The sequence below is a fragment of the Trypanosoma grayi genome (assembly GCF_000691245.1).
Source record: "Trypanosoma grayi strain ANR4 Tgr_206_V1, whole genome shotgun sequence".
In the NCBI taxonomy this organism is placed as follows: domain Eukaryota; phylum Euglenozoa; class Kinetoplastea; order Trypanosomatida; family Trypanosomatidae; genus Trypanosoma; species Trypanosoma grayi.
Window position 1 is genome coordinate 1 of NW_008825825.1, and position 15,650 is coordinate 15,650.

At 52.2% G+C, this 15,650-nt stretch overlaps 8 protein-coding genes across 8 annotated transcripts; all 8 read right to left on the reverse strand.

Moving 5' to 3' along the window:
- Positions 1-64: 64 nt before the first annotated feature.
- Positions 65-1,378, reverse strand: DQ04_02061000 (hypothetical protein; the record flags this gene model as incomplete). Its single annotated transcript, XM_009311460.1, has 1 exon — positions 65-1,378. The coding sequence occupies one exon, from the start codon at positions 1,376-1,378 to the stop codon at positions 65-67; it is 1,314 nt and encodes a 437-aa protein (XP_009309735.1).
- Positions 1,379-1,764: 386 nt separating this feature from the next.
- DQ04_02061010 (putative alanyl-tRNA synthetase) lies at positions 1,765-4,644 on the reverse strand (the record flags this gene model as incomplete). Its single annotated transcript, XM_009311461.1, has 1 exon — positions 1,765-4,644. One exon carries the CDS (start codon positions 4,642-4,644, stop codon positions 1,765-1,767), a length of 2,880 nt encoding a protein of 959 aa, XP_009309736.1.
- A 315-nt stretch (positions 4,645-4,959) lies between these two features.
- On the reverse strand, positions 4,960-5,685 carry DQ04_02061020 (putative dephospho-CoA kinase; the record flags this gene model as incomplete). The annotated part of the gene is made up of 1 exon (XM_009311462.1): positions 4,960-5,685. One exon carries the CDS (start codon positions 5,683-5,685, stop codon positions 4,960-4,962), a length of 726 nt encoding a protein of 241 aa, XP_009309737.1.
- A 298-nt stretch (positions 5,686-5,983) lies between these two features.
- Positions 5,984-6,529, reverse strand: DQ04_02061030 (putative 60S ribosomal protein L14; the record flags this gene model as incomplete). Its single annotated transcript, XM_009311463.1, has 1 exon — positions 5,984-6,529. The coding sequence occupies one exon, from the start codon at positions 6,527-6,529 to the stop codon at positions 5,984-5,986; it is 546 nt and encodes a 181-aa protein (XP_009309738.1).
- A 317-nt stretch (positions 6,530-6,846) lies between these two features.
- On the reverse strand, positions 6,847-8,598 carry DQ04_02061040 (hypothetical protein; the record flags this gene model as incomplete). Its single annotated transcript, XM_009311464.1, has 1 exon — positions 6,847-8,598. One exon carries the CDS (start codon positions 8,596-8,598, stop codon positions 6,847-6,849), a length of 1,752 nt encoding a protein of 583 aa, XP_009309739.1.
- Positions 8,599-8,889: 291 nt separating this feature from the next.
- Positions 8,890-9,936, reverse strand: DQ04_02061050 (hypothetical protein; the record flags this gene model as incomplete). The annotated part of the gene is made up of 1 exon (XM_009311465.1): positions 8,890-9,936. One exon carries the CDS (start codon positions 9,934-9,936, stop codon positions 8,890-8,892), a length of 1,047 nt encoding a protein of 348 aa, XP_009309740.1.
- Positions 9,937-10,129: 193 nt separating this feature from the next.
- On the reverse strand, positions 10,130-13,918 carry DQ04_02061060 (putative ATP-dependent DEAD/H RNA helicase; the record flags this gene model as incomplete). The annotated part of the gene is made up of 1 exon (XM_009311466.1): positions 10,130-13,918. The coding sequence occupies one exon, from the start codon at positions 13,916-13,918 to the stop codon at positions 10,130-10,132; it is 3,789 nt and encodes a 1,262-aa protein (XP_009309741.1).
- A 187-nt stretch (positions 13,919-14,105) lies between these two features.
- Positions 14,106-15,230, reverse strand: DQ04_02061070 (serine/threonine protein phosphatase; the record flags this gene model as incomplete). Its single annotated transcript, XM_009311467.1, has 1 exon — positions 14,106-15,230. One exon carries the CDS (start codon positions 15,228-15,230, stop codon positions 14,106-14,108), a length of 1,125 nt encoding a protein of 374 aa, XP_009309742.1.
- Positions 15,231-15,650: the final 420 nt, after the last annotated feature.

Genomic DNA, 15,650 nt, shown 5'->3' on the forward strand with positions numbered 1-15,650 from the left:
TATATATATATATATATATATATATTACATTCAATGAAGAAACCAGAAAGGAAGTACTGTGGCATCAGCGCCACATTATCGGAGAGATGCAAGACTGCGGGAGCTGACGCGTGGCGACCCCCGGCTTCTCACTAGAGGAGGCACGCGACACGGGAGATACCGCAGTCACCAACTGCGTCACGGTCTCTATCGCACCGCACAGCCGCGCGTAAGCCTCTTCACCTATCGGCGTGATCACCTTCTTCTTTCCATTGATGCCGCTGCTGCTTCTTCGGGGCGGTGAGGCAGGGGAGCGCCGTAACAAATGCGGCTGTTCTGTTGCAGCGGGGTCTCGATGTCGTTGCCACTGTTCATCACGCAAGAACACTTTGACTGCCCTCTGTAATATCATACGTTCCTCAGGATATTCCTCCAGACTTCGCCACAGCTCCTTCGAGACCGTACTTGCATCACCGAAGTGCATGTCGTCATGCATATCATGTAGGTGCGTCGCGAGATCATTCAGTTTCTTTATTTCCTCGCCAAACGCAGCACGACACTTCTGCAGGGACTCCCGTACCGCTACCTCGAGCCGAAGCAGCGATTGTTGACGTCGGCTTCGCTCCGCCAACATCTGCGCGGTGTGGGCCCGAGCGGCCCTTTGCCGTGCCTCTTGCATCTCCACCCACTGTTGGTCCAGCAGCTCCCGACCCCATGTTGTCCGCATTGTGGAGGACTTCTGCTCACGCCCGGACACCTTAGTCGCGCTGTGGGACTCCTCGCGCCGTCGCGCTGCTGCTGCTGCCCGGCGCAACTCATGCACAGCAAATGTCGTCACTTGCCTCCGCTTATCGCGCAGCTCCTGGTTCATGCGCCGCATGTTGTTGGTACGCAGGCGCCGGATATGCCGCACCTTTGCGTCGTCGCCGCCCTCCCACCTTCTGCTTCTGCCGCAGTTCCTGTTTCTGCCTTTATGACCAGCAGCTAACGCAGTGGCCTCCAGAGAGTCCATCTCGTCCGCCGCAACGTCACCCTCGTGTTGGCCGTGGACGATAGGCCTCAGCTTGCACGGCAACTCAGTAGGTAGAAGCTGCTGCATCTGCAGGACCGCAGCGAGGGCATTCGCGTCCTGATGCAGCGCGAACAGCGAGTGGTGCACAATGGCAAGAAATCCGTTGTGATACGACCGGATGAGGTCGAGGCGGGCCACGCACTCCCCCTCTCTCAGTGCATTAGCAGCTTCCACGGCGTGTTGGTGACGCAGCACGAGTCTTTGTGGGCTTAGCTGCAAGCTAATGTCGTTTTCGTCACGCTTCACCGGTACATCAGCCACTTCTTGCTCTTCTGCTGTTGCGGCCTGTGGTGGTGGTTTCTCTGCATCACCCCTTTCAGTTGGCATTGAAGCCCCGTGGCAGAGGGCGGCTTGTAAAAGTGTGTCGGTGTGCACCCGCTGCTCCACAAGAGCACTCCTACACCGAGAAGAGGAAAGAAAAAAGAACGTTTGCCAGCACTCGAGGGGCCAACAGCATAGACACGACCACATTCTACGCAACACAGATACGAAAACACTGCACATATGTAAATCTTATTAAGGGACCTAACAAGCCAGCGGACCCTCTCTTCATCCACAAGGCGATAAAGAAGGTGATGGCGTCTACTGGTTGTTCTCTTTCTCACTGACTTATCGCGATGAATGCTTTCAATTCTTTGACTCAAAAAAAAAGTGTTTAGGTGTTCTGTGCACCTTGGACAGCAAAGAAAAAAAGGAGGATGAGAAACGGCGCATCAAAGCGCGCCCTTCATTTTCGCCGTCTCCGCCAGCGCCTTCTCAATGGCTGCGTCAACGTCGGCAGCAGCAAGGCCTGATTGTGCAGCGTGCGGCTTGCCGCCACCCTTTCCGATCGCCGCCTTTGCCCAGTCCACCGCGCTCAGCTTCTTCGCGGTGAATGCCTTCGGTAGTACCGCCAGCGCCAGCGCCTTGCTTGCGTCGGCGCCGACAAGGAAGACACCAACGTCGCCCTGCACGGCCCTGGTGAAGCCGTCGGCGTACGCCTGAAGAGCCTCGCGGTCGGCACCAAAATCGTCAAGGCGCCGCACGAGGAACGGGTTGGCTGCCGCATCGTACCCCTCGGCGGCTGCGCCACCGGCGGCGGTGGCCTTCTCCTTCGTCTGCGCAGCCATCGCCTTGAGGGTAGCAAGCGCCGATTTGATGCTCACGTCGATCTCCTCCCGCAGCTTGTTCTTCGCCGTCAGAGGTATTGCGCTGTCGCCAACCTTCTTGTTCAGCACCGAAAGGCTCTTCGAAGTCGCCTCTGTGACCGGTCCATCGACGATGGTGCGGTATTCCTGCTGCAGCGCCTCGCCTTCGGCGCGTGCCTTACGGGCAACGTCACGCGTCGCCACGACAAGGCGGCGCACGCCCTTCATGAGCGCCTCCTCCGAGAGAATGACGGCGGTCTCTGCCTCCTTGAGGTTCGACAGGTGCGTGCCACCGCAGAACTCAATAGCGTGTGCACGCCACTTGGTGTTTTCGGGATTCGCAATAAGGTCTTCAATGGGTGCGCCGACGGAAATGACACTCACAGGGTCCGGGTATTTTTCGCCGAACATCTGCCGCAGACCGCTAATGCGCTTCGCCGTCTCGAGCGGCACCTCCTTGCGGTACACCACTGGTGCCTGCTGGATTTTTTCGTTGAGGGCTGCCTCAATCTTGATGAGGTCCTCCTGGCTTACCTTACCATTGTAGCTAAAGTCAAAGCGCAGCATCTCATCCGTGACAAGTGAACCCTTTTGCTGTACCTCCACGTAGTTGTCTGAGGCCTCCTCCTCGAGCACGCGGCGCAGGCACCAGTTAAGGACGTGTGTGGAGGTGTGGTTCGCCGCAATGGGCAGACGCCGTTTGTAGTCAACCTGCAGCTCCACCGCTGCAGAGACAGGGATGGGCACACCGGCACCCTTCGTTGCGATCAAGTTACCCACGTGCACGACGTAGCCGCCGATATTGTAAACCCTTTTCACGTTAAACATGGCGTCGGAGGCTGCCACGATACGCCCCATGTCGTAAATCTGTCCGCCAGACTCTGCGTAGAAGTTCGTGACATCCAGCACAATACCGATGTCCTCCTCACCACTCTGGCCAGGCAGCAGCACGTCTACGAACTCACCGCGCTTCTTGTCAAAGATCGCCTTCACCTCTGCGGTGTGGTTCTCCCACGTGTACTTGGCGGTGTCATCGGTGGCAGCGATTCCCTTCGCCTTCAATTCCTCCAGCTGGTGCACGTTGAGGAACGTCTTTGCGGCAGCCACGCGGCCTCCGCTCAGCTGATTTGCCTTCATCGTCGCATGGAAACCTTCCATATCAACCTGCATCTTCGCTTTCTCCGCCAGCAGGCATGTGAGGTCAACAGGGAAGCCGTAGCGGTCGTGCAGAATGAAAGCGTTTTCACCACTAATGGTGTTCTTGACTGCCTCCGAGACGGCCTTGTTGAAGTGCTTCAGTCCTGTCTCCCATGTCTTTGCAAAGGACGTCTCTTCGTCGGCGAGCACAGCCTTAATACGCTGCAAGGTGCGTGGCTCCTGCAGGTGCGTGAAGAAAGGTCCCAGCGACGCCACAACAGCGTCAACGAGCTGGCTGAAGAAGCCCACTTTAGCGCCGAGGAATTGCACACCGTAGCGCACCGCACGGCGAATGATGCGACGCAGAACGAAGCCACGGCCCACGGAGTCAGGCATTGCGCCGTCAGCAAGTGCGACAGTGAGGCAGCGGATGTGGTCTGCCACCACGCGGTAGGCCACTGTCGCGTCGCACTCTGCGTTGTCACGCACTGCCGCGTATGATTCCGGGTACTTTGTCACGCTCTGAATGGCGTCAAAGAGCGGCATCCACGCGTCGGTGTCGTAGTTCGAGTGCACTCCCTGTAGAATGGAGGCGAGCCGCTCAAGACCCATGCCAGTGTCAACGTGCACCTTTGGCAGCGGCACCAGCACGCCGCCCTCACGGCGCTCAAACTGCATGAACACAAGGTTCCATATCTCAATGACCATCGGGTCATCCTTGTTCACCAAAGAAGCAGCGTTTCGACCGCCGATGCGGTCGTAGTGCACCTCCGAGCAAGGCCCACATGGTCCCACGTCGCCCATCTCCCAGAAGTTGTCCTTCGTGTTACCGGGTATGACCTGCGCAGCTGGCACAAGCTCCAACCACAACTGCTTCGCCTCCTCGTCAGCGGCGATGCCGTTGGTGGGGTCGCCCCCGAAGTATGTCACGTAGAGGCGGTCTTTGGGCAACTTGTACACCTCAGTCAGCAGTCCCCATGCCCAGCGTATCGCGTCGCGTTTGAAGTAATCGCCGAACGACCAGGAGCCAAGCATCTCGAAAAAGGTGTGGTGGTATGTGTCACGGCCAACGTCCTCAAGGTCGTTGTGCTTGCCGCCGGCACGAATGCAGAGCTGCGAGTTTACCGCGCGCGTGAGGCGTCCAAAATCGGTGTTGGGGTCTGCGGTGCCGAGAAAGAGGTTCTTGAATTGATTCATACCAGCATTGATGAAGAGCAGCGTGGGGTCGTTGTGCGGCACCACCGGGCTGGACGGGGCAAACGTGTGTCCCCGCTGCTCGAAGAAGTGCAGGAACTCCCGCCGAACACGGTTGATGGGCCACTCTGTCATAATTAGTTGTGCCGTTCGCGTTTTGCTGAAGTGCTTGATTTAAGTGAAGCAACACACCTCACTTGCACGATAGAAAATACACAGCAAGAGAAGCAAGGAAAAAGAAAGGCAAAAAAAAAAGAATGAAGCACAAACAAAGGGAAAGAAATAATAATAATAATAATAACGGAATCAAGAATGCAAAGCATAACCAGGAAGTGAGTGGAGGACGCGCTGTATAACGCGGCACGTGTTTCCGTCTACACGAGAGTTTTGCCTTGTTGCGGTTTGTTCACGTTGTTGTGTTCCCTCCACCAAACCCCGCAGCCCACCCAATCACAGCAACAGACGGAACAGATACACGGCACCTGCAGCACAGCCCACGCCACCCACCACGGTAGCAACTACAAGACGGGTAAGCCTGGAGCCCGGCTGCCGCCGCATCCACATCACCGTGGTGTCCACCGACGACTCCAACTCGGCGAGGGTGCCGTTGTTGCGGATAACGCGATCAGCGCGTCGGCACTTTTCCGCAATCGGCATCTGTGCGCGTATCCGCTGCACCGCCTGCTCCCGGGTGAAGCCGTTGCGCTTCTCAAGGCGAGCAATCTGCTGGGCCTCATCGCACGCCACTACAACTGCGGCGTCAATAAACCATGTGTATATATTCGACTCGTACAGAAGTGGCACATCAAGCACCACAAGCGGCGGTGCTTCGCCCTCTAGTGTTCGCCGCCACATACTTCGCCACCACAGCCGCAACAACTTCGTCGTGATGGCGACAAAAATGGGGAGATTCATAATGTTTGTCAACTCGCGGCGTGCCTGTGCATCGCAGAATATAATTTTACCCAGGGCAGTACGGTTAATCTCGCCTGTTTCGGTGTCCACGCACTCGGGCCACCGCTTCGCAATCTTGCGCGTGCACGGTTTCCCTGGGCACTGCAGTTCCCGCACCACCTGGTCCGCATCGATGACGGTGAGTTGGTACCGGTCCACCAGAAGCGCCGACACGGTGGATTTCCCACACGCGATGCCTCCAGTGAGGCCGATTAGTATCATGCAAATCTGCCACTACGCGGGGACACCGAAGCACCAGACTTGGCATGAAGCCCCAAGCAAGGAGGGAGGGAGAGAGAGAGAGACAAAGAAAAAAAAAAGAAAGAAAAAAGAGGGCCAAACGATTGATTGTGTATGTGTTATCTTTGTGTGGGCATTAAAGGCAGCCCACAGGTGCAATAAGCCGGCACTGCGAGGGGTTGCAGTGAGACCAAGGTAGAGAGAGAATAAATTGAGAAAAATGAAAACAAGTACAAACTCATCATGCATGTCAAAGAGTGACAGGTCGACAACCGAACCTTCACGCCTTCGCCGCCTTGGGTGCCTTCGCCTTGCGGGCAGCGCGAGCCTTCTCGATGCGCTTCTTGGCCGCCGGCTTGCTGTCGATCTTCTTGGCGTTCTTCAGCAGCTTCTTGAGCGCCACCTTGTGCCACGAGACGGGGTTCTTCTTGTCGTTCTCGTCGAACATCTTGCGCGTCCAGAAGGCGCGAGAGCGCTTCGCCACGCGGAGCTGGTAGCGCTCAAAGTCGGTGGAGGTGGCGAGGGCCTTCTTCGCGGCGATGCGGGTGGCGGCCTTCGTGACGGCGTACTTCTCGAGCGTCTTCTTCTCCGCGAGCTTCTCCTTGAGCGCCTTGCTGCTGCAGTTGCGGCTGATGGGCACGTTTAGCTTGAGCGGCTCGACGTTCTTCAGGTTCTGCACGTGGCGCCACATCTTCTCATCGGACGGGTTCTCCACGAGGATGCGGTTGCTGTCGATGATGTCAACAATGACGCCGACGCGGTCCTGACGGGGGCCACGGATGATGCGCACCAGACGGCCGGCGCGGATGTAGTTCGCGTTCACCATTTGGGACCTCTTTTGACTACAGGTGGTGGTGAAAGAAGGAAAGAAAGAAAGAAGAGTGTGAATACATATACCATCTGCAAGTGCCCGCCTACATGTTCGTGCATTCAGGTCACTCTGCATCAACACCCGGACTGGCAAACTGAGTGAATATTCACCCGTATGAACGCATGCAAATCGCACGCACACACACACACACACACACACACACAGACACACCAATACAAACACACGGCCGTTTTAGCTCGCAAAAAAAAAAACGGAGTGAGTCATTCAGTAAGTGATAGATAAGGCGATTGAGTGCGGTATGAACCTCTTTGCTACACTTCGAGAGGGAGCTCCGAAAATGTGATGTACGCATCTGTCATCAAGAGGCTCGAGGTATACATGGCATCATACAAGGAGTACGTCTCGTATACGTGGAATGCAAGCTGGATACCCACCTGCGGGCGTGTACGATCGAGGTGGTGGAGGGACAGCAGCGCGGCGCCAATAGGCGTCTCGTCGCCGTCATGCGGCCGTACCTCTGTAAGATTAAGTCGCAAAAACTGCGTGGCACCGGCACCAGGCCACTTCCGCAGTACGAGCTGATCGTCCCACCGCAAGGTACCGCTGACACTCTGGTAGCTGGGCTTTGTCTCGCCTGTCACCACCTGCCAGCCCTGCTGATCCAGCAGCGTGATGCTCACCTGAAACGACGGTGAAACGCCCGTCAGCACCTCGTACACCATCGGCAACCCGCGAATAGTGCCGAGGTTGATCACGCATTGACACGTCTTCTGTGAGAGATTCAGAATAGGACCGTCGAAGGCGAAGCATCGGCCAGAAGCTGAGAGCTGCCGCGATCCACTACTGGACTGCGCGAGGGCGAGGCTCTTAAGGTTGGGGTCCATCCACGACGCTGACGCGGGTGGTGGTGCTGCTGCCGCTGCGCTCAGTGCAGTGATAATGGGAACGCCGTCTGCACGCACCAGCACATTCTCCCCCTTATCCTTGTCAAGCGCGACAATGACGCCCTCCGAACCTAGGCCAGCCGCACGCCCATTCGCAACGAAGCGGAAGACAGGTAAAAGGGCAACCACCAATGGGAACTCCTGGGAAAAGGAGAATTGCCTGTTTGTGGCGCACGTTGAATTGAGCCAATAGTGATACGGCGTGTCTGTTGTTTTGGGTTGTGGTGGGGAGTTATGTACAACTATCATGATAGGTGCAGAGGGAGGCTGTGAGCCGTTAACGACGAGCTGCACCTGCAATTTTTTCATGCATGCCCGCTCTGACATGTTCCACGTAGCGCTAAAATACACACGTTGTTGGGGATTTACCGTAATAACGTGAGCCGGTTCCACTGAGATGTAGTCGCGTGCATCCTGTACAGGTACTAACTGCATAGCAAGGGCGCTGTTCTCTGTCATATTCATTGCACAAATCACGTTGGAAACGATATAATCCCCGTCGCCAGTGAGCATGAACGACGGGAAGTAGAAGTCAAGTGTCGACGCACGCACCGATCCAAAGTTGTACTCCAGTGGTGCGAAACCATCCTCAGGGTGCCCATCCCATGTGCTGCTCCGTATTTCCGCCTCGATCATGGCGTACACCGTCTCGGAGTCGATTGTAGTCTGTGTCGGAAACAAATGTACGCAGTACTTGGCATATTGTCGCCGCTCTGTCATCATCGCGGCACTGTTAAGCATTCCTACCCCGTATGACGCTCGTGTGTTATCTCCCCCCACGACCTCCAACAGAAGCATCGGTCCCTGATGGTTGGGAATGTCAAAGACAGCCGTGTGATGCTTGCCGTCCTTGCTACCGCCCCAGCTGATGCCCGTCCACCCACCATTGGTTCCGATCGGCTTGAGTGTGGTGGTGCCTAGGTGCTCCGCCTCATTCATCACACGCACGCCAATAGGCTGATCAGATCCCCACTGCTTCTTTGCACGCGCTAGCCACTGTCCTGTTTCCTCCGCTGTGTCAATGAAAACAAGCCGGTTAATATATAGCCTGTACCTTTCATCATCGTGCTCGGCCGGGTACACCCAGAATGACATATTCGTCACGGTTGCGGCGCTCATCTTCCTCGAGCGTCACCCCTTCTGCTGTTCTTCAATTGCAACACACTATATGGCAGCAGGGGGTGGCGCTGACGAAGGGCTCAAGAACCAGTGGCGAAATCTTTTTCTTCACCACTGTAATCTGAAGATGTGGAAGAGTGAAAAAGAACATGGGAATATGTGAAGAGAAAAAGAGAGCAAAAAATGGTTGTGCCGGCCGTGAGGCAGACATAATACAAGAAGTCATAGCCTCAAAAGTATATATATATATATGTGTGTGTGTGTGTACGTGCATTGTCAGCAGGCTACAGCTCACTCAGACTTGCCTACTTGAAACACAGGAAGCATTGTCTTGAGCAACGTGAGTTCTTCTGCTGCGCACGGCCGGTTGGTGATCATTGTGGTGTTAACCCAATAATGAAACGCCGCGTTAGTGGCAGATGCGCGTGGCGTCTCTCCAAACATTTGAATCGCCACCGGACGCAGTTCTTCCCCCCCTGCTACTAGCATCACATGCATCTCAATTGGCACACCTTCCTTCGTGGAGGCAGCGAACTTCTTGAAAACATCCCAGGTAGCAACAAAGTAGGCCTTTTCACCTTCTTTGAGCACTACTTTCCCTGGTGGTTGTACACGGACGCAGCTGCTGTTACCTGTCACTGCTAACTGCACGGAGACCATGTCCGTGGTGATATTTTTCACACAGAGGACGTTCGACACCACAAAGGCACCAGTCCCCGTGAGAAAGCATGTGGGAAAAAGGAACTGCGTTGTAGACACATCCACTACATCGCAATGGATGGAAGTGGGGATGTCATGTAATAAGTACTCACTCTTGCCAGACTCCCGGGTGGCAATCTCGTTGTGGGTAACTTCAACCTCTAGCACCGCATGCACGGTTGCATCATCTACTGCACAACATTTCGGCACCAACGACACACGATACCATTGTACCATTCTATCTTCTACAAATGCTGACTGGATATCCAAAACGCCAACTCCAACAACTTTTCCTGTTAGTGTAATAGCGTCCACAGCCAAAAGTGTTGACGGTTCCTCTGACACTGTAAAGGTGAAGCCGCCTTCTGAAAAGCTTTGGCCACTGCACGCCCCATCTTCGACCGAAGTGGCTTCCCCAGCTGCATCCCAGTTCAATCCCCACCAGTTCCCGTTACGAGTATGATGCTCAAACGGAAGGGGAACGGTACAACCGATCGCGATATCATTTGAATTCTTGATGCGTATCGCAATAAGATCATTGGTGCACCACTGCTCGTGGGCGCGCTTCAACCAGAGGGAAACATCCTCCGCTGACTCTATCATTGTCAGGCGCCTCACACGAAGGCTTCTATGCGACATCTTGGTGACTTTTCGGCGGAACCGAAGCAAAAAAAAGGGTGAATAAGCAGTCATTTGGGAAGCGCATAGAGCGGTAGCTGAAGAAGCACACACACACACAAACTGCAAACTGCAACAATGGTAGAAATAAAGACGGGCAACAAGCACTCGCATACGTAAACACAAAAGGTGGTGGCATTTACCTGGGTCTTTATCACCACCTGTCCTCATCAATAACCAGCTCACCCGCTTGGGCAACAATAACATCGTCACTGTCGTCATCATCATCATCATCAACAACATCATTAGCTTTAGCATTACTGTCCTCCTCCTCTTCGTTTGTGTCCGTGTTATTATCTTTCTCTGATTTTTGTCCGTCAAGTTGACCCTGCCGGAGTTCCTCACCCTTCTGAAATGCTCCGAGTAGACGCGCCCCACCGTAGCGATTAAAAAGAGCCAATTCTCCAAGTTCAGCAGCAGCACGTTTCATCTCCTCCTCTGTCAGTTGAAAATCTTCGAAATCATCCATGGTTATCTCAGGTGCTTCTTCCTCATCAACAGAATCATCAGCCCAGTAGCTGCCACCGCGGTTTGCAATGGACATTTCGGTTCGAGCATTCTCTCCAGATGCCATTGTGGTGTTATCTGGAGTTTTTCCCACATCTGCACCTGTGCCCTCCTTTAGAGGATACCCAACGGTGTATGCGAGAGCCTGTGTCAACTCCTCGGGGAAGAGATCAGCCCGTACCTCTTTAATGGCCAATGCGAGATAATAGTCCATGCATTCTCTTACCTCACGTACTGCCAACGCCACAGGCATGGAGGTGATGTATATCTTCTTATCCCCATCAAAAAAAAGCGCTGCATGCGTTTTCATTTCTTCTTCTGTTTCTAAAGTGAACGGAAACGCAGGCCCCATCTTGCTTTCTTCATCGTTGAGGAACGCAGGTGGTACTTCAGAGAGTGGCCTTACTGTGAGCTCGCGGAGACACAAGGCTGTTTCCACAGGTGTAACCGAAGTGGCATCAAAAAGTGTCAGGTTCGCCTCAAGTTGCATGCGCTCATTGTAGAAAACAAACGCTCGGTCAGCGAAAATGTCCTTGTTCCGCATTGCCAAAACAGACCCCATAGTAAACTGTGCATTCTTGTTGTCCCAGCAGAAAACCTCGGGTCTTTTCCTGTTGCGCGCCGCCCGATATTCTATGGACGCAATTCGAGGATACAGCGACCAAAGAGCAACCATACGAATGAGCCCCACATTGTTGGAGTGTCGAGAAGCCACCCGCATGGGATCCTTAATTCTTCGTAGCAATGAAGAGCCCTCCACGAGACGTAGTAGCTGTCTTCGAATGCGGTCCATGGAGCGCAATGTGGCGTGATCTGCAAAATGTTGTACAGCGTAGTCTTCAGAGCAATTGGCTTTCTTCCACCCATTAAAGAGATTCATGGCGCATATGTGGTCTGATAAAGAACCGTCATCAAAAGTATCCATTGCTTGCCGTAATCCGTTCTTTTGGTGAGGCAGCGGCTTGATAAATGGAGACTTTCCAGAAAGATATGCTGAAATTGTTGCAACAGGCTCCAGTACCCCCAAACACGCAGCTGCAAGCAGCATCTTTCCCAAGAGTGGATGAATAGGTAGCTTTGAAAGTGCCCGGCCCAGACTGGTTAATTGCTCGTTTTCATGCGTAAGCGCACCCATATCCCTCAAGAATCTAACGGCATGTTCTGTTGAATTCTCAGGCGGTGAGTCAAGGGCACGACTCAGCACCTTCGCACAAGCTTCGTCGGGCTTCAAGGCTTTCACCTGCAAACAAACCTCCTCTAGAGGCGTCCTCATGATTTCTGGTAAAAGAAAGTCAGGTAAGGCATTGTACGCTGACTTCGGAAGGAGGTGAACACACATACCCGCCCTACAACGTCCAGCCCTACCACGACGCTGGAGACCATTGGCCTTACCAATGTAGGTGGCCTTCAAAGAAGAAGTGTTTCCAGTGGGGTCGTAAGATGTCCCCTTTGTTAAACAGCTGTCAATGACGTAAACAGTATCATCAATTGTAATACTTGCCTCTGCAATGTTAGTTGAAAGCACTACTTTGCGATACCGCTTGGGAGGACGATAAAAGACACGTTGTTGTTCTGCTGCTGTTAAACTTGAGTGAAGCTGTAGAACAGATAATTCTCTAGCAATGGGAGAACGTTGAATCATACTGGAGACGCGGCTAATAGATGCCCATCCTGGAAGAAAAACCAATATGCTCTCAGTTAAGTCCTTGGAACGTCCATGAATGTATGCAATCAGCTTGAATACAAGTTCATAGGGTACAAGGGCTTCTGGGTCACGGTCTACTTCCTGAAAAACACGGTCTTTTATTTGTTCGTAGAGTGCCCACTTATCCCCCGCATCCCCATTGGTTTTTTCACCCTTCTTTTCAGAGGCAGGAGCTAGCAAAGACATAGCGGGAACGGCGGAAGGCGGCATGTTAACCCACTTCAAGGCATCTTCCAAAAAATGCTCTTCAACGGGAAACAAAGTTCCTGGTATGCTGATGACAGGTAGTGTTTTGCCGGCATTCACCTTGCCGAAGTAAGATGTCACTTTCTCTATCTGTACAGTAGCAGACATAACTACCACTTTTACATGATTTTTGTACGTTTGACTGTTTCTCTGTTGTTCCAATAGTCTGTCACGGAGTAACAATAGGCAGAAATCCGTCTCTACATCTCTTTCATGAACCTCGTCAACGAAAACACATGAAACACCAGTGAGCTGTGGATCTGTGTGCAGACGACGCAGCAATATACCGGTTGTCATGTAAACAATTTTGGTATTTGAACTTGTCATATTGTCGAAGCGGATAACATAGCCGCAGCTATCACCGCAGGCCTCACCACGTTCCTCTGAAACACGATGTGCGACAGAGAGTGCACTTATTCTTCGAGGCTGTGTGCAAATTATCTCCAAATCTTTTGGAAAGACATTGGCATCGTACAACAATTGAGGTATCTGAGTTGTTTTACCACATCCCGTATCTCCACTAACAATAACGACATTGTTATTTCTAACAGCAGCAACAATTTCATCTTTTCGTCTGTACGAAGGTAATGAGTGGCGGAATTGTTGCAATTCTTCGTATCTTTGAGGTGAAACATTCCCCTTCGGCACGCTGTTCAGACCCGGCTGCGCAACAGCCAAATGGCGGGTTCTTGATGTCTTAGTGACTGTCGCCTTCAAATGTTTGTACATTTTCGTAAGAAGAGGTTTTACTAAACCCCTGATCTCATGTACTTTTTCCTTTACGTAATCATCAGGAAGCATTTGAGCCCCTTGATACCCATCTATTGTTTTCACACGAATTCCATCTAGAGCTGCCACCTCTTGTTGTTCTCTTTGTTCTGTTATGCTCCCAATTTTTCTTAGTGTTAATACGCGTTCCGTTTTACTTCCCGACGACTGATGGTGTAAATTGAAATTCAGCGCAGCCTGGTGCACCATATGGCGTTCCGCTGCCGTCAGTGTTGGGGGAAACGACATTTCGCTGGCATCGGGATTATCCACAAAAGCCTTCACCATGGCGTAAAGGTTCTTTTTAGTCCAAGGGGATTCTTCATTAGAGCCAGATGCCTTTGGCACATTCTCAAAATTGATAGGAACCTGGTTACGTGGAAACCGCACCGGAGCATTCTCGTAATTATTCCCGCGGTGTGCCCCGCCCGCGCGACCTCTGTTTCCGGCCGGGGCTCTCTGAGTCTGTCGAAGGTCAGGTGCAGGTGCCTGAACAACAGGCTGAAAGGTGGGCTGATAATACACTTGTGCAGGTGTATAATAAAATGGAGCAGGCTGAAAACCCGGTTGGACAAAACTGTTCTGGTAAGCACCAGCCTGCAACACCTGTTGAAGCTGTGCGACGTGAAAAGCAGAGCCACCGGAAGAAACACTGACCAGAGGCCTGCCCGGCTCCTGTGGCGGTGCCCTGTTTCTGCGCGATCTTCCAGACGGCATAATTCCCAGATCAAATCAGTGCTTTGTAACCCTGAAAGGAAGCACATAAAGAAAAAAGAAGGAAAGAAAGAACATTATTAGCATCTAAAGCATGGTAATGTTGTGAGAACCTCTAGTCACGTAACAGCATAAAGCACAGACTACATCAGACACTGGAAGAAATGAAGCAAAAATGAGGATCGCACAATCACAAATCACCTAAAATATCCCCACTTGCGTCGTTTACCTGTGAACTACGAAACTCTTCTACGGCATGTTGTAGCTCCTCAAGAACTAATGAATCATTAAGACTCTCATCGAGAGTTTGGTTTCTTCTGATATCAGAAGTAACTATCTCACGCAAAACGACATCCTTCCAGACGTTAGTACCGGTTTTATAAGATGTTACCATGATTTCGAGAGCAGCAAGATTGCCATACATCCACCTGCTTAGGCCAACATCAGCTGCAATAACACTATCATCACAAAAAGTCTCCACATGCCCAGAACGCTGGGGTGTGTGACCCACTACAATTCGCTCAGCTCCAATAGCTAAAAGCATCTTTTTAATGTTTTCACAGTGTCCATTTGAAGCCTCCATTATCATTTGCCGTGTCCATAACGGACCAGAACTTCCAAGAATAGGATGTCGATGATTTCCCTCCCGGATAGCCTGTTTTGCCTCTTTGTTTAATGCTTCAACTCCCATTAAAGCAAACATCTCATTAAGCCCTGCATGAACAAAGACAGTGTCTGCATCAAGATGAAGAACTTCAAACCTGTCAAGAAGAAAACGTCCAAAAATACCATTCAGCTCAAATGCTCGCTTACGCAGGGTCTTCGTCAAAAATCCTCCCATTGACTCTGGGTGAACATAGTAAAACTGTCCCTGAAGGTTGAGCAACTCGTGATTGCCCAAGAGGAGAACCATATTGTCATTGGTATGATTAGCATCGACCTGATCCGAGAGTGAAGACGCTATCTCGAGCACCTCCAAGTCTTCCTCCCCACGATCCACCAAATCGCCCAGCTGTATTAGAGTTGTTCGTAGCCTTGTGTGATGTAACGAGTGTAATTCAATCTCTCTATCATCCCATTTCGGCTTCCATGCCACGTGTTTGCTTTCTTTTGTGGGTTGGCTTACGAGACCCGCCATGGTCAAAATCTGTCGAAAATGGTGAGCATCCCCATGGACGTCTCCAATAACAACAATACGGTGAATCTCATTTGGTACAACGTTATCTCTCAGCGTACCCGCCTGGCTTTCTCCGTGACATATACTCAACAGAGAGCCAAAGATAAGAAGAGCCAAAAGTCCAACTGAACCTTTCATTGCAGTACCTAGAAGCACGTGAATCTCAGCCAACGAAAATAAAGATCACCGCAGAGTTGAATAAGAGGACAAAGTGTAAAAAAAAAAATCGCGTGAATAAAAACAAGACAAGACGATAGTTCACCCATCCCAGTCGCAGAAGCGAACGGAAATCACCTAAGCCCCACCCCACCAAGTAAGAAAGTAAAAAACAAAAATGTTCAGCAGCCGTCACTCTCAAAAACAAAGACGCCTCAGACACCAGGCAGGAAATGCCAACAGAAAAACAAGCAACAACGCTAGACGACAAACTCGTTGGACAGACCCTTCGAAACCCCGCCCCGCACCCACCACACGGCCCCACCGCGCGGTAGCGCCGACCCGGGCCCGCGAGGCCCACCGGTTCGGAGATTACAAACACAAATGCGCATTTTTAACAAC